This window comes from Thalia democratica, chromosome 1 (assembly GCF_965202585.1).
Source record: "Thalia democratica chromosome 1, ktThaDemo2.hap1.1, whole genome shotgun sequence".
In the NCBI taxonomy this organism is placed as follows: Eukaryota; Metazoa; Chordata; class Thaliacea; order Salpida; family Salpidae; genus Thalia; species Thalia democratica.
In genome coordinates this window covers 62,815,576-62,842,477 of record NC_139165.1, presented here as the reverse complement: position 1 = coordinate 62,842,477, position 26,902 = coordinate 62,815,576, and the positions used below count along the sequence as shown (strand labels likewise).

The window sequence follows — 26,902 nt, the reverse complement described above, 5'->3', positions numbered from 1 at the left end:
TTTGATAAATATAACCTTGCTGTTAATCTCATGTTAGTTTGATTTTTTGACTATAAATTTCTAAGGTTCTAAATAAATAAATCAGTTTCAGTAATATTACTTTTTTGTTTATTGTTAAATCTTGCGTATCATTCCCGCTAGTAAGTTAATTGTAGTACTTACTACAAGTATAAGGTTTTAGAATTATGTTTGTAAACATTACTAAAGTAAAATAAAATAAAACATAATAAAACAAATGTTTATGCACTGCTTCGGTTTATTACCTGGTTTCGGTGAGCGTTAGCTGACCTTGTCAAATAAATTCAAAACAGTAAATAACATTTAGACAATGGCAAGTAAAATGAAGTAAAAATACAAAACTAGTTGAAATTATAATTTAACATATTTGAAATTTGTCGGTATTTTTTATCTTACAAATTAATTTTTATCTAAAAACTTTAAATATCAGACTAAGTGTCTTAGCTTTTTAGTATTAAAATTATTCATTTTTATTCTTGAAGCGGCGTACTAATAAAAATTATAACCCAAATAGAGCACTTGACAAGAATACAAAGAGTACTTAGAATGGAGCAAGGCCATTGTTTGTTAGTAGGAGTCGGTGGCAGTGGTAAGCAGTCACTTACAAAACTCGCTTCCTATGCTGCAGGTTGCGACGTTTTTGAAATAACACTTAGTAGAGGGTATGATGAAAGTAGCTTTCGAGAAGATTTGAAAGTTGGTTTAAAACTTTTTAAAGATTAAAAACAAGTTATAAAAAATGCTTGGTACCAAGAAAGTTGTAAAAAGTTTTACTACGTTTTGTATAAAAAAGAGTTGTAAAAAAACGAGTTCATTTGTCTTTTTTTTGAATAATATGCTTTTTTTTTATACTGCAAATATTTCAAATTAAAACTGTTAAAAAACTGGTTGATTATTTAATAGGTGTTGTACAACAAACTTGGAGTGGATAACAAGAAAACGACTTTCATGTTCACTGATTCCCACGTTGCTGAGGAAGGATTCCTCGAGCTCATCAACAACATGCTCACAACTGGAATCGTTCCCGCCTTGTTTCCTGACGATGAGAAAGAGGCTCTCATAGGTACTTGCAGGGAGGAAGCAATGAAGATGGGGTAAGTGGTTCGGATGGTCCTAAAACTGTTTAAAATGTCAATTTTAAAACTTTTAATTTTCTAAAAAAAAACTTCCTATCTTCATATAAAACGGTCGTCAAAATTTTGGATAACTTTAGATATGGACCTGCTAAAGAACAGATTTGGAGTTACTTTGTGCAAAAGTGTTCAGATAACTTACACATTGTGCTTGCTATGTCGCCTGTTGGAGATACTCTTAGAATAAGGTAAAGTATTTTAACTTTAGATTTAAAAAAATTGAATTTTCACTCTATAATTAATTGATTTGAATAAAATTAAATTACCGGTAAAAATTGTTATACTTAATAACGATATTAACTCTTGTGTTTATAAAATAGCATAGCATATATTGGTTGAATAAACTTTTAATTTTGTAACAAATTTTTAACTCAAAGAAACCAGGCAAACACAAAAAACCGATATAATAATTTGAGAATAAAAAGAAAATTGCCACAAATTAATCTACTTTGAATTATTTAACACAAAAGTTGTAAAATTTTTAATAGAAGCTAATAACAATGTTTAAAGTTTTAAACAACGTTTAAATAATACAAGTTGTAAAACAGCATTTTTTGTGAGCTTAAATTTTTTGATGAACACATATAATTTTTTGCTTTTTACCTTTTTAATGTAAAATAGGAATTCAGTATAAAAACTGTTTTTGTTATTAATTACTTTATTTTAGTAATTTACGAGAAAAATATATATCGCACAACTTACGTTCTAAAAATATATTTTCTTAAGATCGTTTTAGACTTTTAAATCTCAAACATATAGTGATATCGCCTACTTAAAAATCCTTTGTCATTTGCATAGTACAAGTCGTAACTGGTATATAGTATTTTAAAAAAACTCAAAAAAATAAAATCTTGTTTAAAATTTAGGGTGAAAAAGTAATATTATAGAATATGTTTCACACAGATGTCGAAATTTTCCTGGAATGGTTAACAATACTATTATTGATTGGTTTTTGGAGTGGCCTGAACAAGCATTGTATGCTGTGGCTACTTCTATGTTGACCGATAACAAAATGTTGCCTGAAACTCATGTTGACAATGTATGTTGATCATGTATTTAACAAAGCTTTGCGTTTGATTATTTTTGTTGTTTTATTTGATTTAATGTTTATTTATGTTTGAAGACTATTTATAGTTTTTCGTTTTTTTTTCTTTGAATTTAATATTTAAAATATTATATAGTGAAATATCAACTAATGTTCAATACTTAATTTTTTTTTGTTTATTATTTATAAAAATCACAGATAATAAGTCACGTGGTAGCAACTCACCAGTCCGTAAAAGACTACAGTTTAAATTTTGCACGTAAGTTAAGGAGGAACAATTATGTCACACCAAAAAATTACCTCGACTACATTACCACGTAAGATAGTCTTTTTTGTTAATGTTATATGTAAATTGTTAAAGATTTTGTAAAAACTAAGGTTTTCTTAATAGTTTTATACCTGCAGTTTTTTCTTGAAAACTACTCTTTTTCAGTTTGACATCGCTAAAACCTAAGTAGAAGCTATATTCTTAAATAAATTTTTCTATCCTTCTATTTATTGAAAAGTTGTTAATTTTTATTCACAATTTTAAGTATAACTAACAATTATTAACTTTAACTACTATAAGTCAAAATCTTTTTATAAATTTATAATACAATATTGTCATATAAAATTATTTTTTCTTTAATGTATATTTTGTGCGTGTTTTAACTTCCTAAAATAATTAGAACTTATTTGATTAGTAAGTTTATTTAACACATTTTAACTAAAACAACTTAAACCGAATTTTGCAGGTACAACAGCTTGTTGCAAGAAAAAGATCTGGAAGTTTTGAGACTATGTGAAAGATTGGATGGTGGGCTAAAAAAACTTGCTGAAGCTGCTGTGCAGTTAAATGAACTCAATGAAAAGCTTGCTGTGCAAAAGGTTCGTTTCAATATATACCCTACACTTATTACGACTCTAAAAAGTCTTTCCTGATGTTTCTTAAAATAGTTTTTTGTTTAAGAAGGATAGTAGCAGTATGTTTAATAATAGGTCGCAGTTGGGGAAAAAACGGCCGCTTGTGAGGCAATGTTGGTTGATATTTCAGAAAAAACGAAAACTGCGACTGAAAAGAAAACGGTTGCTGCTGAAAAGGCTCTCGAAATTGAGGAAGCTAATAAGGTTGTTTTTTTGTGGCTAAATTTTTTTAACAAAAAAAATAATATTTTAAGCCAGAAACTTTTAATCAACTGTTTGAAACGCGACAGATCATTGTAGTTGAGAAGCAAGATGCAGAGGAAGCTCTCGCTGAAGCGATGCCTGCTCTCGAAGCTGCCAGATTGGCGCTCCAGGATCTTGAAAAGTCTGATGTCACTGAAGTCCGGTTAGTTTCGCTACAACTTATCACAAACAAACAGACACTCTAGTATCAGTTTTTACTATTTTTGTTCTAAATTTAAAGTATATTATAAAATTGTAAATAAAGACTACGTATGTTAAATTTTACATCCAATAATCTGTATAAATCGATTATAGTATTACAATGTTTTCGACAAGAGTATCGAAGAAAGAAAAGAAAACTTATGGTTTTTTATAGTCTCATCATTTGGGTCTTTTATTTATAGTAATTTATATTTCCTTTTTAACCAACAAGGTTATTTTAATGATTTTTATGTTTATGTCTTAACTACGTGGTCTCCAGTAACTTACTAACTGACAGCTTTAGTTACAAATAGCTACAATTATAAGTTACAAAACTATTTCCTAAGTTATGAATAAAACACACTTTGAATAAATGCAATTTACTTTATTTTCAATAATAATTCTTAGTTCTGAAGAAAGAAACTATTAAATCAAGACACAAATAAAATCTATAAAAAGTATCAACAATCGTAAAGTTACATAAATACTAACATCAACTCCGCGATGTAGACGTTTTCTTTATTCTCGAAAATTGAAGTAAAACGTTGAACTTAATCGTAACTTGATCGTACCGCGGAATAACTTTGCAACTAACGCGTATTTGAAAGACAAACGCCGATATATACGCGTCGGAATAAAATTAACTCCTTAAAATAATAAAAATGTTTGTTTTTAATACTGGAAGCACGTCACGAAATCTGCGTAAAACAGTTTACAACATCCGCTTTAAAATACGAAAATGAGATGTTAATATCATTACATTATTTCTTTTTAAATTTTTATTTTAGTGTTTAAAGCCTGGTTTTAAATAATTTAAATCCTTAAAATCCTACTTAACTTTAAATTTTTTTATAATTGTTAAAAGGGCGGATCAAAAAAAAAAGTAAGAAAAAGAAACTGTATAACTTATTATCTCAAAAATTACATAATTTACAAAATTAAGATAAGACACAACATAAGGACAAAGTAAAAATGATAGTCATTTAGTTGGCTTCTAGCTTGTTGTCCTCAGGCTTCTTTTCCTCGGGGTTCTTGTCCTTGGGCTTGTTGTCCTCGGGCTTTTTCTATTCCGGCATTTCTCTTCCGCTTTCTTCTTCTACGGTGGTTTATTTAGCAGGAACGAATTGTTTTGATTCGCTTGTTTTTCTCTAAACTTCAAATTCAAAAATTCATCGAATTCACTTGTTGACATAGAAAATATTCATCTTTTCATTGTCCATCATTGTAGTATTCATTTGAAAGAATTAATTGTACAAAAATACGCGGCTTAAAAATAAAAGTTGAGATATTCTTTCAAGAAAGTTTCGTAAAAACTACTATGTTATTATGCCAAAAGACAATAACGAAACTGTCAGTATTTACGTTTAATACAAAATAGTATAATTTAATAGTATTATTTTATACAAAACAAAACATTTTAAGCATTTAAAGGTGCATTAAAAGAAAATTAATATTTTAAAACACATGAAACATTTTAATTTTGTTTTTAACTTAGAAAAACATATGTTCTTAATATTTAACTCGCAAACTTTAATAAACAAAACAGAAAACATTTTCTTTAAAGTATTTTACAAAACAATAAGTAGTATTTTCATGCACAAACTTTTATAGGATTCAAGTATAAAGTATTTCTATTAAAGCAACACAAAACTTAAGCATTATAGAAATTTATAAAGAGGAAAATTTAGCGAGTGCTTTTTTTTCGGTCGTTAACAGTCAAAACTTAATGGGAGTTTAAAGTACTTTTAAATTCAAAATTTATAGAAAAAATTTATCACGAGTCGAATTTGAAAGCTTTAAACTTGAACTTGATTATTTTAATAGCAAAAAATCTGATAAATTAGTTTTGTTTTTAAGTTAGAGTAAAATGTAGTTACTAAAATTTCAATATAAAAATAGGCTTATTAAACTTTTTTATTGTATAATTGTTCTGTCTTAGCTTTTAATTAATAGTTCAATTACTAAACTGTAATTTATAATATAAAACACTTTATAGCACATCATTAAAAGTAAAAAAGCTATAAACTTTACAATTCAGAAATTTTATCAGAAAAGAATACAAAATAAATACACGTAATAGTTTCTTTCATTTTAACTTCTTAAAAAAATTACCTGAGTTTAGAAAATATTTAAATTGATTTTCATGTAAATTTTTACCTTTATTAAAGTCTGTTTTGTTAGTTTTGTGAAATTATTTATGTTTTATCTTCAAAAGGGCTTTATGATAAATGTTAAAAGTTTTAGACCTGCTATTAGTAATTCTGACTCTTTTCTATTCTGTGTTACAATTTATTTTTTATTAAAGGAATCAAATACTTCAAAATTGTTCTTCTTTTTAGCTAATATGTTGCTTGATACGCTAGTTTCTGATTTTGTTTTTGAAGAATCGTAATAGCCTGAGTCTTGTTTATAAATTTTAAGCTGCACTGTTTGCACTTGATATTTTGGCTTGCTATCATATTTTTTATTGTAACTGCTATTTTTCTGCTGTTGGTTTCGATGTTTTTCTTTCCTTAATAGCTGTAAAAGCAAAGCTTGCTTATAAGTTCTACTAGCTTTTTTTTCTGCTGTTGGAGGTTACTAGAATGATGGTTTGCGTCAAATAATTTTTGTTGAATTTTTTGGTTGTAGTTTGAATTCTTATCTACAGCATACTTAGACCCTTGAACTGTTTTACCATTAGGACCTGTCACGTTTGCGGCTTCTGACATGTTATTTTTACCTACAACAATATCAAACTGGACTTTTTCTTCTTGTGCAAGAGACCTTAAGAATTTGTTAGGGTTGTTTTTGACGATAGCTGTATAATGAACAAAGATATCGCTGTTCCGATCATCACGATGAATAAAACCGTAACCTTTGCGAACATTAAACCATACTACTTGACCAGTTACTCCAATAGCTTTAGTGTTTTTAGTTACCTGAGCTTTTTCTTTGGCTGTTTGTGACGCTTTATTTATATTAAATGTTTTTGTTGGTAAGTATTGATGACACGACAAACACTGTGCTATGTTAACATTGTTATTACTATTACCATTGTATGTTTTTCTTGGTTTAAAATTATCTCTACCTTGATTATGTTGACGATAATTGTAATTATGATTATTACCATTATCTCTTAAATGAAAACTTTGTTGACAATTATGACGAACTCGCTTATGGTAATTTATTTTAGACTTATAATGACTTTGTTCATACTGCTGTAGTCTATCGTAATTAACTTGCTTAGGTATTAATGCGTTTACTTTATAAGCGTTCCATATGGGTTGTCCTTTTCTTTTAAAAACTTCTAAGCTTTCATCAAAATGTTCTCTATTCTTATCTTTGATCGAAAAGGGCATTAAGTATGCAAGAAAAAACTTTATTCTGTCCTGCTCTGGACATTTGGCCCAACTCACGGCTGTAGCAAATATTTTATTAAAGTTTGTACACTCATTTCAAATTGGGATTTTATCTAAAATTTCAGCTAACTGATTGTCCCTATTGATAAAAAAGTTTTTTAAAGAACTGTAATTTCTTTCACCTCTTTCTGTCAATTTATAATAGTCTGACAACTCTTCTCTCGGCCAAAACCCAGTTAAAAATTTATACTATTCTGTATTACTAGAAATATTTTCATTTAACATATCCTCCTCGAAAAAACTAATAATATCACGAGGGTTTCTTACAAAGTCTAATCTTTTAAACTTTTTAATTAGTCTTTGCGCCTTAAATGTATCGCTAAAATTATCAAAACTAGTATCATTACTTTCGTAATCATCGTAAAAAGGTTCGCGTTTTTCTAGCATCGCACGTTCGTAATGTTGTGATCTAGACTGCTTTAATCTATTATTTAAATTTTTTATTTGCTTTTGCAAAATTCTTAACTCTTCTTCATTTGTTAGCTGCTTAACTTCGCTTAATTTTCTAAATTGTTGTTGAATGCTGTTTGACAGATAAAATTCAGCATTATCATTCATCATCTCTGCTTGATGAGAATTATTAAGATTGATATCGTCATTGTTGTTTGTGTGCATTTATTTTGTTGTCTGCTTAAAGATTCCTAACCAGAAGATTCAAGGTTCTTAAAAGTCACTGCGTGGTTTCCACTTTAACCAACTAGGTTTATATTGATGCTAGTTTAATATAGTTACAAACTTATTCCTAAATTATGAATAAAACACACTTTGAATAAATGCAATTTACTTTATTTTCAATAATAATTCTTAGTTCTGAAGAAAGAAACTTTAAATCACGACACAAATAAAATCTATAAAAAGTATCAACAATCGTAAATTTACATAAATACTAACATCAACTCCGCGATGTAGACGTTTTCTTTATTCTTGAAAATTGAAGTAAAACGTTAAACTTGATCGTACCGCGGAATAACTTTGCAACTAACGCGTATTTGAAAGACAAACGCCGATATATACGCGTCGGAATAAAATTAACTCCTTAAAATAATAAAAATGTTTGTTTTTAATACTGTAAGCACGTCACGAAATCTGCGTAAAACAGTTTACAACATCCGTTTTAAAATACGAAAATGAGATGTTAATATCATTACACCTTTATGATTTACATTTAATATAAGGCATCAATTAAATTTGAATTTAAAAAAGTTTGATATATATATTTTTTGGTAATTTTTTAGTTTAAAATGCTTACAACAATTGTATTTTGTAATAGAATGCCTTGCAACATTTGCTAATATTGTTTGATAGTAATATATAAAATACGATATGATAGTTTTAAAATACGAAAATGAGATGTTAATATCATTACACCTTTATGTTTTACATTTAATATAAGGCATCAATTAAATTTGAATTTAAAAAAGTTTGATATATATATTTTTTGGTAATTTTATAGTTTAAAATGCTTACAACAATTGTATTTTGTAATAGAATGCCTTGCAACATTTGCTAATATTGTTTGATAGTAATATATAGAGCGTTATTGCTAGTAAACTTTCACCACGTTTTGCAGTAGAGATGATATTTGTAATTAGGTGTCTAACATTATCACGTAGCAGCTTAGCCCTAAACAAGGATTTATCTCCACGTTATATATATTTCTGTTGCTACCTTTGTTGATAACTTCTATACTATGCACTTATCACAGGTCTTTCGCTAAGCCACCTAAACCAGTGCAGACAATATGCGAGTGCATTCTTGTAATGAAAGGCTTCAAAGAAATATCATGGAAATCTGCTAAAGGTATGATGTCAGAAGGAAACTTTCTCAAATCTCTTATGGAAATGGATGTTGATGCTATTACACAAAATCAAGTAAAACAAAAAAATATAGTTTTAAAATTTCTGCTACTTTATTTTTTATTTGAGCATAGCATGCTTCTTGTTGTGATATCTAATTTCTAGACCATTTTTAAATTTAATTTTGTAATAGTGTGTTTCGTGATAGTTATTTTTACTAGTAATATTTTCACTATACAGACTCGGACTGTTAAGGGTTTTCTCGGAAGTCTTGGTGTCAATTTAAAAGAAATGCGTGCAATTAGCAAGGCAGGATTTGGAATGATGCGCTTTGTCACAGCTGTCATGGGTTATTGCGATGTTGCCAGAGAAATAAAACCGAAGCGGGAAAAAGTTGCCAGACTTGAAAGGAGTTTTTACCAAGCTAAGCGGGAACTGGACAAAGTAAACAAAGAAGTAGCTTTGTTAGATGATCAGCTGGCAAAACTTGCCGAAAAATATGAAAAAGTCAGTCTATTTTATTAAGTAAACTATCAAATTTTTAAATAGTTACAATTAATAATTGAAAGTAGCAAAGCTTCGATACAAATACGACAAAGATTTATTCCTTTACGTATAAAGACTTTTAATTTGTGAAAGCAAGTTAATAAGAGGGTTGTAGCTTTCTAATTTAATTTCAAATATATATATATATATCATTCAATTAAACTTACCTCTTTTTTGAATAAATTATTAAATAAATATGATTTTTTACCAAATAAAGTTGTGCTAACAACATTAACGTTTTATAAAGTTACTATGAATTATTTATGTAGGAATATTTTTCTACTAAATCTTTAATTTGATATACTTTTTAAGCACACGTTTATATTTAAATCATCATTGATTTTTTTTTATCGCCTAACACTTGTTATAGGCAATGACAGAATCACGAAAGTTACAAGAAGAAGCCGAAATCATGGGAAGGAGGCTGATTGCTGCTGACAAACTGATTAGTGGGCTGGGTAGTGAAGACACTAGGTGGAAAAAAGAGCTTCTTGAGTTGAAAAATAAACGAATAAAGTATGTGTGTGCGATATATAATAAAGTTGATTGCATATTGTTAATTCCATACGTTAAAAGTTTCCAATTAAATTAACAAACGTCAAAATTACTAAACATGAATGAATTGCACATTTTACATTCATTGTACAACAGATTGCTCGGAGACTGTTTGGTGTCATCGGCTTTTATGAGCTATGAAGGTGCTTTTTCCTGGGAATTCCGAAATAAAATGGTTTATCATGATTGGGTTAAAGGTGTGGCAGACAAGGAAATTCCAATATCAGACCCCTTTAAACTTGAAAACATCCTTACAGACGAGGTAAGCTTTATCCTATTTATCTTTGATAATTTAAATTTTTTCAACCTGTTTTTTCCTATCAATTGTCTAAAAATTACAATTATATTTATGAATACAATTTAAGTTTATAACTTTGTTAGTAATCTTTGTTTTATATGTAGAAAACTATAACTTAATAAATTACTAATTGAATCAATTTAAAAACCGGTTATTTATATTTATCGACCTAAGTACAAATCAAAAGTTAAATACAAATGTAATGATTAAATTTACACATATTAACCGGTAGTTATTCAATTTGAATTTATTGAAACTCTATGTTATTCAATTCTAGGTTGAAATAAGCAAATGGACATCAGAAGGGCTTCCTCCCGATGAACTTTCAGTACAAAATGGAATTCTTACAGTTAGAGCGTCAAGATGCCCCCTCTGCATAGATCCTCAGGAACAAGCACTTAATTGGATCAGGAAAAAAGAAGAAAAGTATAACTTAAAGGTTTGTTTTGCTTTCAAAATTTCATGAAGCTTGTAATGGTAGTTAGTTTCTATCTTTTTTCACATATGGAACATACTAATAAATTCTAACTTAATCCGTAAAAGTATATAAGAAAACTGTTTATTACAAAAGTCTTATAAACAGAGGTAATTTATTGTATTATTTTTATAACATTTATGTGAGCATTATATAACTCAAACCATGTAAGTTCGTAATAAATTGACTAAAGATCAAGTTACCATAAACAGGAATCCACATTTAACAATCCAGACTTTCTGAAGCAACTAGAACTTGCAATTAAATATGGCTTTCCGTTCTTGTTTACAGATGTTGACGAATATGTTGATCCTGTAATCGATACATTGCTCACAAGGGAAATAAAAGGGCCAGCTGGAAGGGAGTTTGTCTTACTTGGTAAGTCTTCACTCATTTCTATTCTAAAATATTTTTTTTTATAGAAAGTTTTTATTTTATTTAAATATATGTTGTATTGTTATTTTAATACAATATAAAACATTTATTAAAATTTCTTATTATCATTCTTTTGTTTTCGGTAAACGAAGGTAAAAATAAATTTAAGTTGTTTAATTCTTGCAATGTAAAGGAGATCGATGTAAAGCTTTAGTTAGTATTTATTTAATTTCAATAATTACAGGAGATAAAGAGGTAGATTACGATTCAAATTTTAGACTCTACTTAACTTCTAAGCAAGCAAACCCTAAATATTCACCAAATATGTTTGGGAAAGCTCTCATTATCAATTACTCAGTTACTTTGAAAGGACTTGAAGGTTGTTTAGTTGACATATTTTCAACAGATTGTATAGTTGCACATTTATTTAATAACTCTGTTTAACATTTTAGTACTACAGTGCTTATTCACTTATCCGGACAGTTTCAGTCGAGAAAAAAATCCAAAAAAAAAATCATTTTTAAACACAAACACTTTCATGTGATACAAATATCTAAGCTTTTATGCTGTAAGAATATTTTAAGTGTATTTATAAATTCTTCAATTTAGTTTATTATTATGACGTAATAATACTACTAAAGCTTACATTCAAAGTTTTTTCAAAGCTAGGGATAGGTTTACATATTTTTAATTTTGAATATTATTTTTTGATTTTAAAGAAAAGTTTAGTTTATTTTTTCTTATAAACCTTTTTTTTTAAATAAAAAGTTAGGGCAGTTGGAATTTAAAATGATGAATTTTACTTGCTTGACCCTCAAAAAAACGTTTATCGTCGCAGAGGGTTAGTAAGTCTGATGTTTTTCTACCGTAGAAAAAATAATTAAATAAATTAGCCTAAAATTTAGCTTTTATTATCTGTCTTTTTATTTATCTATTACGCATTGCATAATGTACAGCAGTTATATAATTTTATTAAAATTTCTTTTTTGGACTTATCCGGATAAATGCTTATTCTGACATGTTTACAGAAGAATCTTGCCCAACATGTCCGGATAAGTGAATAAGCCTTGTATTTATAAACTGCATTACAGTTGATCTGAGATGTATTAAAAAGCAAGTGAAACCTTTTTGTATCTTACAAAAATAAGCAAACTTTTTTGGAATAAAATTGAAACCTGAAATACTTAAGAATTTTTGTTTAGTTGTGCTTGTATTGTAGCTTTTTCCTAGTTATTTTAAATAGATCAATAAATATTTATGTTGTATAATAAATTAAACAACTATTAATTTCAAAAAGTACTAATTAAAAAATATATTATCTGTTGTCACACTTTTAACCTTCATAACATTTTTAAGCTGGTATTTTCGATTTTTTATAGGTCTCTTTTTCAAATAAAAACAGCTTAATAATTTTTTTTTGGTATCAATTTTTTAAATAATTCTTATTTGTTTTTCAATAAATTAAGTCTTTTTATAAACAAAATAAAATAAAGGGCTAGCTCAACAAACACAAATACTATGATTTATGTATTTTTTTAAGATACCTTAAAAAAGACCCGGTAAAAACTGAATTTCGTTATGGTTAATTATTCAAAATAATAGATTTTTATTCAATGTTTTTAATTGTTATCTAGTATTCTATATAAATAGTTATTTAAAGTAACGGTTTTATTACAAGTTTAAAATTAAACTTAGCTAAAGTCATTTACTACGGTTCACTACTACAACAAACTAGACGAACTCTAAAGTATAAATAGTTATTTTATAGGCTTTGTTATATAGTTTAGTGAAAGTTAACTTTCTGAAAATTAAATAAACGAGTAAATTAGCAACCTTGACTCAAAAATATTGCTTAGCTATAATAAAACTGAAATTCTAAATAAAAATTTGTACTCAAGCGAGAATCAGAAGTAGTAACAGCAAAGGCCTTCAAAATTGTTTTTCCACAGTTCAAAAAAAAAAACTATTTAAAAAAAAAATTTTTGTACACCAAAAAAGAAAACAAGTATAACTAAATCACAGATCAGTTACTGTCTGTGATTGTAAAGTTGGAGAGAAAAGAATTAGAAGAACAGAGAGAAAGATTGATTCAAGAAACTTCGGTTAACAAAAAGCTTTTAAAAGACCTTGAAGACTCTTTACTTAGGGAACTTGCTAATTCTACTGGTAATAAAACATTTTTTATAAAATTTATTAAATGTTTTAAAGTACATTAGTATAAAATATGTTTAGTGTATTCTAAACTTATTTAGTTATTTTTTTTAATAAGCAAAGATATTAGACCAAAAAAAAAAGGCTATGTAGTCATTAAAACTGTTAAACGTTGTCTTTTAAAATAGTAAAAATGTTGTTTCTATTTTCTTTTTGTAAAACCTGAGTTTTTCATCACCTACATATATAAAATTTAGGAAATATGCTGGATAACACTGAATTGATAGCAACACTGGATAATACAAAAGTAAAAGCATTAGAAGTTGCTGAGAAACTCGTACTTGCTACCGAAACAGCATTAAATATTGACAAACTGAGAGATGGGTTTGTAATAAAGTTTTGCTTGGTGTTAACAGAATTTTACTGTTAAGTTTGACTTAGCTCTGTATTTCTTAAGAAAAAATCGCATGTATGAAGTATGCAAGTATCAGTTTGGATAAATAGTTTCGTGTATAACGTATGCTTTTCTAACGGCTGTTTCGTTTAATTTTTTTATAAAAATGTAAGTCTTATCTGAAGAAGTTTAATAATTTAAAAAGTGAAAACAAGTACTAAAAATATAATTTCAGTATATAAACTTTACTTTTACCTGTACAAGAGAGAGCTTTTGTAAATATACCTAGAACATCCATTTGTTTCATATATACATAATGCTGCTGTAAAAGTGTCTTTTTAGTGTTTAAAATTCAGCTTGCTTTTATTTAAGATTTTTGTCTAAGATTTAATGTTTATAACGAACAGCACATTATGGAAAAATGAAATAAAAGTATTGAAATACTCTTAATTAACTTTTAAACTATTTTATATTACTTTGACTAGGTTTGAAAAAAATCGAAGTAAAATCGTGTATAAACTTTTCGGATCAAGTAAAGAAAATGACCACGAGGTCTTTATTATTATTTATTTAAAACTGGGGTCATATTTTTTACTTGTTCAAACTTTTGGGGTCCTTTTTTATATTTGATTTAATCTTCACATACTTTTTTTTAAATTTCGTTTTAACTATCACTTCTACACATACCCTTGGTAGGTAACTTTTTTCTTATTATTGTTTTATTCATTATTATTAGTTTCTTTTACTATCACTGTTAACCCTAACTTTTACCCTTGGTCGGTTTTTTAGTCTTTTTTTATATTTAATTTTTGTTTTTCATTTATTTTTTCATTTTTACTCTCGTGCAAAATAAACCAGAGTGAAAATTGTTTTAAAATATATATATTTTTTGCTTTAGTACATCTGGGTCATTTTTTAAATTTTTCAAACTTAGGGGTCTTTTTTACTTGATCTAGTTATTCTACAATCCTCACTTAAGAATTTTTTATCATATAGTTTTCAAGACGTCTAACTAATTCTTTTTTATTACTCGGATAAAGTATTAACCTTCTAATGAATGAATTTGAATACAAAACTTTTGTTATGAAATTTTGTTTCGGGTTTTTAAAAACTCTTAGTTTTTTTAAAGCTTTGAGGGTATAGTTACATCTAAGTACAATTTAATGTGTACAACTTAATTAAGTTATATCCAAAAATTTATTTATTTAAATAATACTTTTAGTTCTGCTTTTGAACTTATTTTTTTTTTTTTAGTTTTATATCAAGTTTGTAAATTATTCATACTTGTATATCAGACAAGTTTTATTACACATTTGTCTGAAGCTTTCTTGCTTTTAACCATTATATTAGCAAATGTTTGACTTTAATATACTGTTAGTGATTTTATAATTAAACTTTTTATAAATCACAACTGTTTTTTAAATTTGTATGTAAATTACTTGAATTATTTGTTAGAATATGCAGTGTAGCAAAAGTGAATCGAATAAAATGTCTATTTACTGTATATTAATCAAAGGTGTATAGTTTTTTCAGAAGAACAATGTTTTTTTGATTTTTTTTTCTAAAGATGTAATTTTTTTGTTAATTTTTTAATAAGCTAGATACAATGAATGTGTTTACATGATTTTTTTTTCGACAGTTATCGACCAGCAGCTCGTAGAGGGGCTATTTTGTTTTTCGTATTGTCTGAGATGGCCAATATAAATTCCATGTACCAGTTTTCGCTTGCTGCTTTCCTTGGAGTGTTTGAATTTTCATTGAGAAAATCCATGCCAGACTCCATATTGAAGAACCGACTCGATAACATAATTGCAGCTCTCACATTAAATGTTTACAACTACGCTTGTACTGGTGTGTACTTTTATTTTCATTTTTCCTCTTTAGTTGCTTATTTATAAGTTCTGTTTTTGTTTTAAAAGCTTTGGTAAATTTGAGAAGTTACTTAGTTTACATAGTGAAAGTTTTACGTATATAAAGTTAGCCGTTTGTTAAATCAACTTTCTATTTAAATATTTGATACAAATTTAGACTTCCTTAAACTAAATAGTTTTTCAATGTCAAAATATTATTGACAGGATTGTTTGAGAAGCATAAATTGTTATTTGCGTTCCAAATGACCATTAAGTTAAGCCAAGATGAGGGCTTAATTAAGCAGGAAGAACTAGATTTCTTTTACAAGGGAAATATTGCTTTGGAAAAAAGCGAGTATGTTATGATGAAATTTACTAAAATAATTTTATTATTTTAGTTCTGTTACAAATTTGTTTTGTTAAAACATTTACACCATGTTTATGCTTTATTTTAGCTTATTTAGTCATATAAGATTTTTACAACTTAGAGTGTTTTTTATAAGTTAATCAACTTTGTGAAACATACTATATAGATTTTTAAATGTTTATAGTGTTACTTTAACTCTAATAAATTTAAGATTATTTAGTTAACTAAATGTTTTTGAATTAATTTTTAGTAGTTTCCAAAAATTTTCTTTATAGTTCAATTAAATAAAAACTATAACTTAAAATTATTTCAATTTTTTTTGCGGAGCTTAAATTGTGTTTAGAAAGTACAAAATTTAGTTTTAACCTTTTTTTCAAATTATTAACAATAAGAAATGTTTTTTTTTAACTTTCATAAGTTAGAAGTTTATACTAATTAGATAAATATTTACGCAATTTATGTAAGCTGACTTTCATTAGTTTAAACAGGTTCAAACCAAATTCTTAAAACGCACTTATAGTTTCGCAACTACATACGTTAATCGAGCCATTTTTCTTAATTTTTTTAGTAACACTTTAGTTTTATCTTAATTGCAGTCGTAAGAAGCCAGTAGAATGGCTACCTGATTCAGGTTGGCAGGACATCATTGAACTATCAAAAGTGATACCAGATGTTTTCGGTCAGTTGCCGAATCAGATCGCAGAAAATACAGAGGAGTGGAAACGTTGGTTCGATCACGATGCACCAGAAACAGTTCAACTTCCATCTCCTTACAACGATAAACTTTCCTGCTTCCATGAAATGTGTTTGCTCAGGTAATTTTGTTAGCAGTATCCTGATACAAGAAAATAGTTCTTTTAAATTACTATTTTGTTTTATTTTTAACATTCTTTTTTAACATAGTTTTTAATAGAGTTTTTTTAACATAATTATTTATTTTATATTTTTAACTTGGTAAAACTTTCACTATAGCTTTCGTATAGATCCAAGGTAACTTAATTTTTATAACCAGATGTTTCCGTGTTGATAGAGTTATCAGATCTGTAATGAAATACGTCATTGAGCAAATTGGTGCAAAATTCGTGCAGCCACCAATTATAAGCTTCGATCATATTTTTGACCAATCAACACCAATGTCTCCAATCGTGTTTATTCTAAGTCCTGGTTCTGATCCTGCTAGCGATCTGCAAAAACTAGCTGATAAGTTAGATTTTATTTTATTTAAAGTATCTTAGTAGATCATTTACTTTATACTTGAACTAGATATGAAAAAAACAATAATTTTTTTTTTATTAAAAAAAATTAAACTAAGCTTATTCTTCAATTATTGAATTATTGTAAGATAATTTATATATTATTACAATAAATAACATCTCCTCCAATATTTTACTTTAACGCACAAAAATAATGTAAGTATTTATTTTATGTTAAATATATATTTTATTACGATTATCGCTACCTTTAATTTTGTACATGGTCATGTCAACTATATTGAATTGAACACAATAAATACAACAATAAAATTATGTTAATAATAAGACTAAATAAGTTATTTAAACAATTACTTATTTACTTCAAATGCTGACTGTTGTCGTCTGTATAATTGTTTTGTTTGTTATTATTACGAAGATCACAACCCACAATATTCGAACAAAGAGAGAGTTTATTTTAAATCTCAAAAACGTGTGCAACTGAGTAACATACACATATTTTTGTTTTTAGTGACAAAAACTAGTTTTTGGTGAGAGGTATAAAAAGTTTCTAGGCTTTTTTATATATTTGTTTCAAGGTTTCCAAAAAACTAAAAATAAAAAAATCGTATAGATAGAATTTTTTATCATCATCTAAAAAATGTTTTATTAAAAAACAAATTTATAAATTTACAGTTTGGTTTCAGTATCTATTTAAAGAAGCTTTACGATATCTTTTCAATGTCGTTATACTATTTAACACAGTTTTTTACCTTTAACTTAACTTTAAACTAAAAATAGATCCTAAAACGTGTAATTTTAGAAACCTGGAAGAAATTTTAAAAACCTGGAGAAAATTTGCCGAAAACATTTGGAAACCCTGTTATTTAAAAAAAAATTGCTTTATAAAATTTCTATAGAACTTATTTAGTACATTTTCTTTTTTCCAACTCGGTAAATTAAAAACTGTTACGTTGTCTTGATTATAAAGTTGTTATTTATAGCTAAGTAAGACTTTTGTAAGCTTGCAAAAAAGGCAAAAACTAATTAAATTAGCTTATATATTTACTATTTTTCTTACGTTTTAATGTAGCTAATTAGAAATAGAGAGTACTAAAATGAAACTTTAATGTCAGTTACACTAATCCAAAGTATTTGAACTTTACATCACAAAGTAATTTCCACCGTATACCTTTAAAAATGTTGTAAGTTTGATGTTTTTACAAAACATTTAGAGTAGTTGTACCTTTTATAAAATAGTTATATTTAGTTTAGTTTAAAACAACTTTACAGTGTGTTGTTTTACGATTGTTACAACTTAGCTACTAATAATTTATGTGGCAGAGAAGCTTGTTAATTTTTTTGTTTAAAACGAGCTTTGTTTTCTCTTTATTTCAGAATAAAATGCGCTAATAACTAGTTGCTTATATTAGTACAGCTTACAGTTAAAAAAGCTAAACTTATTAATACATTTTCCTAAGCTCTTACAAACTTGCAGAAACGGATTTGGAGGTAACAGGTTTAAACTGTTGTCAATGGGTCAGGGTCAAGAAAACATTGCATTACAGATGTGTGAGTTTGCTGCATCAAAAGGACAATGGCTCATGCTTCAAAACTGCCATTTGCTTACTAAGTGGCTCAAAGATCTCGAAAAATGCATTTTAAATATCGCGAAGCCTCATCCAGACTTTAGGTATTAGATTGTAATTAAGTTTTTAGCTTTCAAACCTCTTAAAAAACTAAAACACTGAAGTTCGTTTGAAAAAATTATAAGTATAAATATTTTCTTTAAAACTTTATTTTTAAATATATTTACATGTTTCTAAAAATTTTATTTTCAAAAATTTTTGTTAAATCTATATTTGAGTTGAAAATAAAAACAATAAAGTAATAAAGACTTCTTGTAGAGTATTTTTATTTGTGGTAGTAGTTTAGCATTTTTTTGAACACGAAAACATTTTCATTTTTTCTAAACGATAAATTTAAGCCCTTTTTATATATACTTTGTCATGATAGTTGAATAGTAGATTATCCTTGCTTTTATCAAAAATAATATACTATTTATGAAAATTATTTCTAGATTTTTTGTAAAGGTTTAAATTTTATGAAGTTATATTTTTTTAGACTTTCCTATTTAAAACACTTACATAAGTCCACAATATTTACAAATTTTGACTATTTTTATGAACAAACATTTTGTGAACTTCTAACCTAGTTCGATAAATTTAGTCCAACTTTTTTTTTTGCAATAGTTTCATAATATATATGGTTACGTGTTTATATAAAAAAGAATCGTCAAAATGTTTCGCTATTATGGTAAACATATTTAGAGTTTTATAAATAATTCCATTAAAAAAAATTAATTGGAACATTTTTTTTATTTTTTAAGTAAAAGTATTTATTCCACTTTACTTTTTTTCCAATTAATGTACACATGAGTTTTAGTTTTTTTTTTATACTTTATTTAGATCTTTCGAGCTAAAGATATTCGTAAAAATTATCACATGGTGTATATCATATCCATTTTTAATTGTGTAGTGTGATTGTGTGATTAATTTTTAATATCTTGTGAAATATTTTATTGTGCATATAATGTCAAAATTAGTAAATCTAAAGCTCGATATCAATGCAGGCTGTGGCTAACTACCGACCCGATCGATAACTTCCCCATTGCTATTCTACAGAGGTCGTTCAAAGTTGTCACTGAACCTCCAAATGGACTTAAACTGAATTTAAGATCGACCTATTCAAAGTTAAGTACGAACGCATTGATAGATTGCCCTCACCCAGCTTTCAGGTACTTTTTTTTAATTACTTATTTTTAAAAGAAAACGGTGAAAAAAATTAAAAAATGTCTGCCTTATTTTGTATTTTACGGTTTCATTCTTTAAATACTTTATATCATGTTGATATGAACCTGTTTAAAATGAAGTGTAGGTATTGAAATTTTGATTTATTTTAATAAACTTTAATAGTTTTAGTATTATTTTATGTTTTGATTTCGATTGGTCTTGTCGATAAATCCTATTGAAGCTAATTTTAGTTTTTAAATCTATTTTTTAAATGTTTATCTCAACAGAACTTTGGTGTGGGTTCTGAGTTTTTTGCATGCTGTAGTGCAAGAACGAAGAAAATATGGAAAAATCGGTTGGAATATTGCGTACGATTTCAACGAATCTGACCATACTGTTAGCATGGAAATTCTTAAAACTTACCTGACAAAAGCTTTTGAATTGAATGATGAAAAAATTCCTTGGAATTCACTTAAATACCTTGTTGGAGAGGCTAGTATTTTTTATAATTTTTTCTATTGTTTGACACTATTTAAACTTCTTAATTCATTTGGATTATACACAGTATAAATTTACCTATATATTGTATTTTTGAAATTAACTATTTTTTGTTAAATTAATAAAAAGTTAAAATTTCTACAAATGTTTTAAATACTTATACTTACCATTAGTAAGAATGAAAAATTTCATAACCTTTTTTTTGTTTCTATAATAAAACTCCATATGTATTCTTGTTAGATTTTGTGTGTTTTTGTTTATCTACATTATCTATAAATTTGTCATTGATGAACATTACAGCATTTTTTAGACAATATTTTTATACTGAATATAACGCTCAAATCAGTCTAGGACACAGTCAACTTTTTGTTTGTGATTTTTCTACGGCATCAACAATTTAAAAAATAAATGATTGTTTAGAAAAATCTACACATTTTTATTACACAACATATAAGTTTAAAACGCTTTCAGGTTTGTAACTTTTTTTTCAATAAATTTTCAATAAACTTTATTAAAAGTTTATTGAAAATTTATTGAAGTAAAGTTTTGAACTTGAAAGCGTTTCAAACTTAAATGTTGTGCAATAAAAAGTTTTAGATTTTTGTAAACAATCATGTGATCTTTTTTATTAAAGCATTTTTTCAATTAACCAAGTTTTTATGAAAGTCGTTATCAGAGTTTAAAAAAAAATCTATGTTATGTTTTATAAAGTAAAACTTTATGAAGTTTCAAAACTTAAAATTTAAGCAGAAGTTAAGTCATTGTATATTGAGCTATTAAGATAGGTGCTCATCAAATTATTAAAAAAAATTAATTTGACTTAGTTGCAAAAATTCCAAAATAAAACTTATATTTATGTTGTAGTTAGTGTTTAACTTATTTTAATAACAACAAAAGTAGACTTATAACTTAAAAAAAAATTATTTAACAGGTTATGTACGGAGGACGCGTGATAGATGATTTCGACAGAAGAGTTGTTAACACATACATGGATGAATACTTTGGAGATTTCATATTTGATAAGTTCCAGCCATTTCATTTTTACTGGGACAGAAATGTAGACTACAACATTCCTCAAGATGACGGTTCAAAAGAAAGTTACGTCGATAAAATTGAAAACCTACCGCTATCCAACACTCCTGAGGTATTCGGGCTTCATGCCAATGCGGAAATCGGATATTATACACAGGTTAGTTGTACAAAAAACTTTTCTTGTTTTTTTGTACTTTTAATCAATACAATTTTACTTTCAAGCTTTGTTAACCATTAATATTTAAGATATTTTCCATGTGAGTTTCACAACTTTTAAGTTTATTATATTTTTTACGGATTTATTTTTACTTAAAAGTCTGTTTATGTTATTCTTATAACTAAAGGTTTAAGAAATTAAAGCTTTTGAAAATTATTTTACATTTTAAAACTCAAAATGTTATCAAAAAAATTTTAAGGCTGCTTATGCCAAAAATTATTTTGTTTCTAAGAATGTATAATTGTTTTTTTAGTAAACTACTTGAACTCTCATAATTTGTAAAACATTAAAAAAATTAGTTTATAACATCAGTTTATATGAGATGTTATAAATTGTGCATTAAAAAAACAAAAGCTTCTGTTTTTTGTACTAAAACTAAATATATTTAAAAAACACTTTTGTTATTAATACCAATTAACAGTTATTTTTCAACTTTCTACTCAAACTTCAAAGTTTACGATCAACTGACATTTTTCAGCTCTTAGTTTTTTTTTCGACAAAATTGTGTAAAAAAAGTAAGTTAGTTGCTAGTTTTGTTATATCAATTTTTTTATTTTGATGCTTTTACAGGGAGCACGAACTCTGTGGGAAAATCTGGTGAATTTGCAGCCGCAGACAAGCTCTAGTGGGAGCGGAATTTCAAGAGAAGATTATATATCAAACGCTGCTGCTGACATCCAAGTTTGTTTTTCTTCAATGAAAATAATGTTTACGTGGTACTCTAATCCGTTATGAAATTTTAAAACAAAGTTATTCATTACAAATACTTGAATACTAATAGTTTAGTCTAAACTAATAATCTTATAATAACACTATGCTTAATACAAAAAATACAATAGCGGTTTAACTTAACTTAATTTAAATTTTGTAAGTTTGTAACGACTAGAGTTACGAAAAAAATTTACATTTTCAAATAGGTTAACTGATTGCAACAAAACTTTTTCAAAATTAGTTAGTTTTTCTAACGAGTCCTCTAAAGTTTAAGAAAGTTGTTTGTTAATAGAGTTATATACAGTAATCTTTCTTTTGAGTTGTGTTCAAAGTGAGAATATAAGGGTAAGATTACTGTATACGGTGGTATATAATGTTTTTAACTTACTTAAAAAATTAACGAGCTTTATTGAAATTCTGATAACTCAAACTAAATCAATTTACACTTTTAATTATTAAAAATACTCTTTCATTATATTATTTTAACATGTTTTACATCTATACTACATAATATTGTATGTGCATTTTTCAATTCAAATTTATTTGAAAATCTGTTAAATTATTAGTTTAATTTTCAATCATCAGAACGTGCCTAATATACTTTTTATATGTATTTATGTGAAGTTTTAGTTTTTTTTTTGTTATATATTTAAACTTTATTCTGTTAGAAAAGTTTTTACTGCGCTAAAACTACTTTTTTTAACAGAGTAAAATCCCGCAACCGTTTGATTTGGATAAAATAACAAAGCAATTGGGAGTGTCGATTTCTCCTACCACAGTTGTGTTGCTACAAGAACTTGCTCGATGGAACAAACTTATCGCTAAAATGGCAAAATCACTGGCTGAATTACAGAAAGTTAATTTTATTTTTTCTACTTACAGTTACAGAAGTATACAGCAACTAGTAGCTAGATCTATAAAGCATTTTTAGTTCTTCATTTTTGTATATTTATTAAACTTAGCTACCATATACTGCTTTTTCTGGTTTTATTTTTTAGTACTTTTTGAATTATAAGGATGCTACTTTAGCGAGTTTAATACGTCCCTTGTAAAAGTAACAAAAATCCTATTCTTTCAAGTTTTTAAGCAACCATCGTCAAAATGTTCAGTCTAACCTTCACTAGATTTTGATAATTCTCTTTTATCTCTTTTTTTTTAGTGAATTTAATATACATATAGTCTTTTTCTTTTTTTCTTTTTTTTGTTAAATCATATAGTTATCGTTTTTTTAAGTAGTTTTTTATTTAATTTTAAAGAAAAATAAAAGAAAGCTTCCTTTCATCTGTTAAAACGATAAACAATTTATATTTCATGCAAAAAAAGTTTTACGAGCCATTGTTAATTTTTATCAATAAGTTCTGCACCATCCTATGCCCTTAAAAAATTGTAAAATATAATGTTCTTACTGATATACTCATTATAATTTGTATACACCGATAGGCGTACTATATATACACGTATGATTCTTATCAATTGCTTTAACAAATAGTTGTTAAAATAATATATTAAAGGGCGTAAGCAATTAATATATCTTGCTGTTTTTTAATAAAATAACCGTCATATACTAAGTACCGAATACCTTAAACGCTTAAAATGCTACTAACTATGTTTTAACTAAACAGTTTTCGAACGAAAACAAATTGGTTTTAAATTATAATACTTGTTGTTATTTCATAAAATACACTTTTAGGCTCTCATCGGTGAAGTCGGAATGAGCAATGAGTTAGATGATGTTGCAAAAGCATTGTTCAATGGACAAATACCAATCATTTGGAGAAAGTTAGCACCTGACACCCTTAAATCACTCGGTAGCTGGATGGATCATTTTAGAAGAAGGTATAATCAGTACGACAACTGGGTAAATAAAGAAGAGCCTAAAGTCATGTGGTTATCAGGTAATTTAAACTCCTATAAAGCTACATGTATGTCATTATATTAAGGTATTTTTTATTAAAACTATTTAAATTGAAACCAATCACAAACAGCTTTATAATTGTTTATTACTTTTATAATCTAATTCAAGTATCTTTTGACTTTACGTTTTAAAGACTTTTTCGTTTCTCAAAAACATTTTTATAGTTTATTAGCTGTTTACAATGCATAATTTATTTGATTACGGTGCAGGTCTACACATACCAGAAGCATATCTTACGGCTATGGTCCAAGCGACTTGTAGGAAAAATAGTTGGCCTCTCGACAGGTCAACATTGTATACTAAGGTTACTGATTATACAACTGCTGAATCAGTAACTGAACACCCTGGACAAGGTTTGCCTATTCATTGTATAATAATCATTGAAGTTTATATTTATATTATAAAGCTACCTTTTTACTCATTGCACTTTTTTTTGCTTTATTTTGTTTATAAAGTATTACTTAGACAATTAAAATATATTTTGGTAAATATTGTTGGAACATGAATAACATAGTTTAAAATTTAAATTCAAAACATGCTGACAGTAGTTCGTTATCCTAAAAAACAATAATTACCAGGATGCTTCATCACTGGGTTGTACCTTGAGGGCGGAGCTTGGGACATTAGAAAGGGATGTCTTATAAAAGCACCTCCAAAACAGCTTGTTCAAGAACTACCGATATTAAAAGGTAAAGTTTTATAGCAGTATTACTATATAGTTTTATTTTTCTCACTACTAACAATATCAAATAATTAATTAGTAAGAAATCTTTTGTTAAGCAAATGTGCTAGAAAATAAAACTCAACATATAATAGAAACTACAATAACTGAACATATTAAATTGTCTTTTTTCACTAAAAGCTTCTATAAACTTTATTACTAAAAAAGCTATTAAAAGTAATCAAACTACTAATATTAAATTTAAGTTGTTTGTTAATTAAAAAGGTTATATTTTTTAAGAGCCAAACACTTTGTTTCGTTTAATAGTAATATTTAACAAATGTTTTTGTACGGAAATTTTTTATACAGCTAATATCTCGCAGTCAAAGTTTGGTAAATTAAAAAACTATTTAATCATTTGTTATATTATATATTACTTTCAAATACAAATACTTATTTATGCACATTTTTTTGAACAAGGAAGTTATGCGAGTTTTTTAGTGCAAGTGCCTAATTTTAAACTGCTTGGATCTAGGCTAGAATGTTGTATAACCATTGTTTTAAACTTTATAAAGGACTCTTAGTAATGATAAAAAATTTCAGTTTCAAAAAAGAATATGAACAGCATAAAAATCTTGTCTTAACTTATATAAAAAGCCATTTTAATTGTATTGGAATATTAGCTTAAATAAAGGTTTAATTAATGTAAGATTGAAACTTGTAAATAAAAAATATATAAAAATTATGAATGTCTTAAAATTTAGATATTTCAATGTGTAATCAATTGTCATCTAAAATTTTTGCAGTATTAAATTTTAGCTTTTTAGTACTTCGTATCTCATGATACGGGGCATTTTATAGTTTATTGATGCGTTAGATGCCTTTTTTGCCACAAATTGAATATGATATAACAATACGTTTTTAAGTAGCAGTTTTTTTATTGAATCATTTTATTTAATCATTTGATCTAAGAAGCGAAAATTTACAAGTATGCTATTTTCAAAAGCTTCTTAAAAAGTTCTATATCTGTTTATTAATTCTGCTTCTTTTAATTGATAATAGGCTTTGTAACCTTATAGCGGTTAATATAGTATATTGAACTACAAAAAAAACGCTCAAAATATTTAGTCCTAGGAACTGATGCACGAAAAAACCTTCCGGATACCTTTTAACGTCTTGTCCAGGACGTAGAAAAAGCTTTGTTTCAAAGTAGCCTTCGTTTATTTTTATTTTGATTAAATGTATTTTTTAATTAAATGGTATATATATCGTGGTATGATATTTTATAAGTTTTTTTTCTGTAAGAAAAGCTTTACTTATGCTTAAGAAGTTTAAAAGTTTAGAAAATTCTAGAAGTGATATAATTGCCGTATTTAATTATTACCTCTTTTTTTACCTGAAACACGTTCACGTAAAAAGAATAAACAATTCAAAAATCTAAGAGATGAATGTTTTTCAACAGTGATTCCAATAGAGTCGCACAGATTGAAACTGCAAAACACTCTGACAACTCCGGTATACACGACTTCCATGCGTAGGAATGCCATGGGAGTCGGTCTTGTATTCCAAGCAGATCTTCGAACGACCGATCACTCTTCTCACTGGATACTTCAGGGAGTCTGTCTCACTCTCAATTCTGACTAGTTACTTGAGTATTAAGAATTTTATTAAACATTGTTAATTATCTTGCTACGTCTTTTTGCGATGTTTTTATACAAACTTATTTTTTGAGTGTTGTTTTATTTCTTATATTGTTAAAGTTATTGATTTAACATTTTTTATCAAAAAAGCAAAAAAAAACGTATTTTTTCAAGTTATTTTTTTATAATTTATCTTTACTGTTTTTTACTGAAGCAATAGTACTATTTAAATTTAAGTAACTATTTTAAGGTGTTTGACTGTGACTTTGCTTTAACCTGCCTTATCTAAAACTTTTAACAATGTTCATAAAAATCAACTTATGGTTTAAAAATTTTGCTATTTTAATTGCAATGATTTTTAACTAAGTAAAGCTCTCATTTGCTTACTAAATTTAAAGTTAGTCCTTATTTGAATACTTTTACCAATTGTATACCAACTAATAGGTCTTCATACGAACATTTTTATTTAAAGTTTAGTTTTAAACAGAACACTGT

At 26.8% G+C, this 26,902-nt stretch overlaps 1 protein-coding gene across 1 annotated transcript in view; it reads left to right on the top strand.

The window, feature by feature from the left end:
- The window catches only part of LOC145849220 (dynein axonemal heavy chain 10-like), a 72,888-nt gene extending 46,436 nt beyond the window's left edge, over nucleotides 1-26,452 (top strand). Inside the window, exons 57-87 of the mRNA XM_082954356.1 lie at nucleotides 533-714; nucleotides 922-1,112; nucleotides 1,232-1,339; nucleotides 2,055-2,190; nucleotides 2,395-2,513; nucleotides 2,931-3,063; nucleotides 3,175-3,303; nucleotides 3,390-3,505; nucleotides 8,650-8,815; nucleotides 8,981-9,247; nucleotides 9,657-9,802; nucleotides 9,938-10,103; nucleotides 10,417-10,578; nucleotides 10,827-10,992; nucleotides 11,234-11,368; nucleotides 13,012-13,155; nucleotides 13,398-13,524; nucleotides 15,174-15,385; nucleotides 15,610-15,739; nucleotides 16,348-16,566; nucleotides 16,764-16,955; nucleotides 18,440-18,634; nucleotides 19,574-19,738; nucleotides 20,021-20,225; nucleotides 21,163-21,420; nucleotides 22,051-22,161; nucleotides 22,898-23,047; nucleotides 23,882-24,086; nucleotides 24,316-24,459; nucleotides 24,685-24,795; nucleotides 26,230-26,452. Coding sequence (XP_082810482.1) covers nucleotides 533-714; nucleotides 922-1,112; nucleotides 1,232-1,339; nucleotides 2,055-2,190; nucleotides 2,395-2,513; nucleotides 2,931-3,063; nucleotides 3,175-3,303; nucleotides 3,390-3,505; nucleotides 8,650-8,815; nucleotides 8,981-9,247; nucleotides 9,657-9,802; nucleotides 9,938-10,103; nucleotides 10,417-10,578; nucleotides 10,827-10,992; nucleotides 11,234-11,368; nucleotides 13,012-13,155; nucleotides 13,398-13,524; nucleotides 15,174-15,385; nucleotides 15,610-15,739; nucleotides 16,348-16,566; nucleotides 16,764-16,955; nucleotides 18,440-18,634; nucleotides 19,574-19,738; nucleotides 20,021-20,225; nucleotides 21,163-21,420; nucleotides 22,051-22,161; nucleotides 22,898-23,047; nucleotides 23,882-24,086; nucleotides 24,316-24,459; nucleotides 24,685-24,795; nucleotides 26,230-26,411 — 5,072 coding nt within the window. The 3' untranslated portion in view covers nucleotides 26,412-26,452. The remainder of the gene's footprint in view (nucleotides 1-532; nucleotides 715-921; nucleotides 1,113-1,231; nucleotides 1,340-2,054; nucleotides 2,191-2,394; nucleotides 2,514-2,930; nucleotides 3,064-3,174; nucleotides 3,304-3,389; nucleotides 3,506-8,649; nucleotides 8,816-8,980; nucleotides 9,248-9,656; nucleotides 9,803-9,937; nucleotides 10,104-10,416; nucleotides 10,579-10,826; nucleotides 10,993-11,233; nucleotides 11,369-13,011; nucleotides 13,156-13,397; nucleotides 13,525-15,173; nucleotides 15,386-15,609; nucleotides 15,740-16,347; nucleotides 16,567-16,763; nucleotides 16,956-18,439; nucleotides 18,635-19,573; nucleotides 19,739-20,020; nucleotides 20,226-21,162; nucleotides 21,421-22,050; nucleotides 22,162-22,897; nucleotides 23,048-23,881; nucleotides 24,087-24,315; nucleotides 24,460-24,684; nucleotides 24,796-26,229) is intronic.
- Nucleotides 26,453-26,902: the final 450 nt, after the last annotated feature.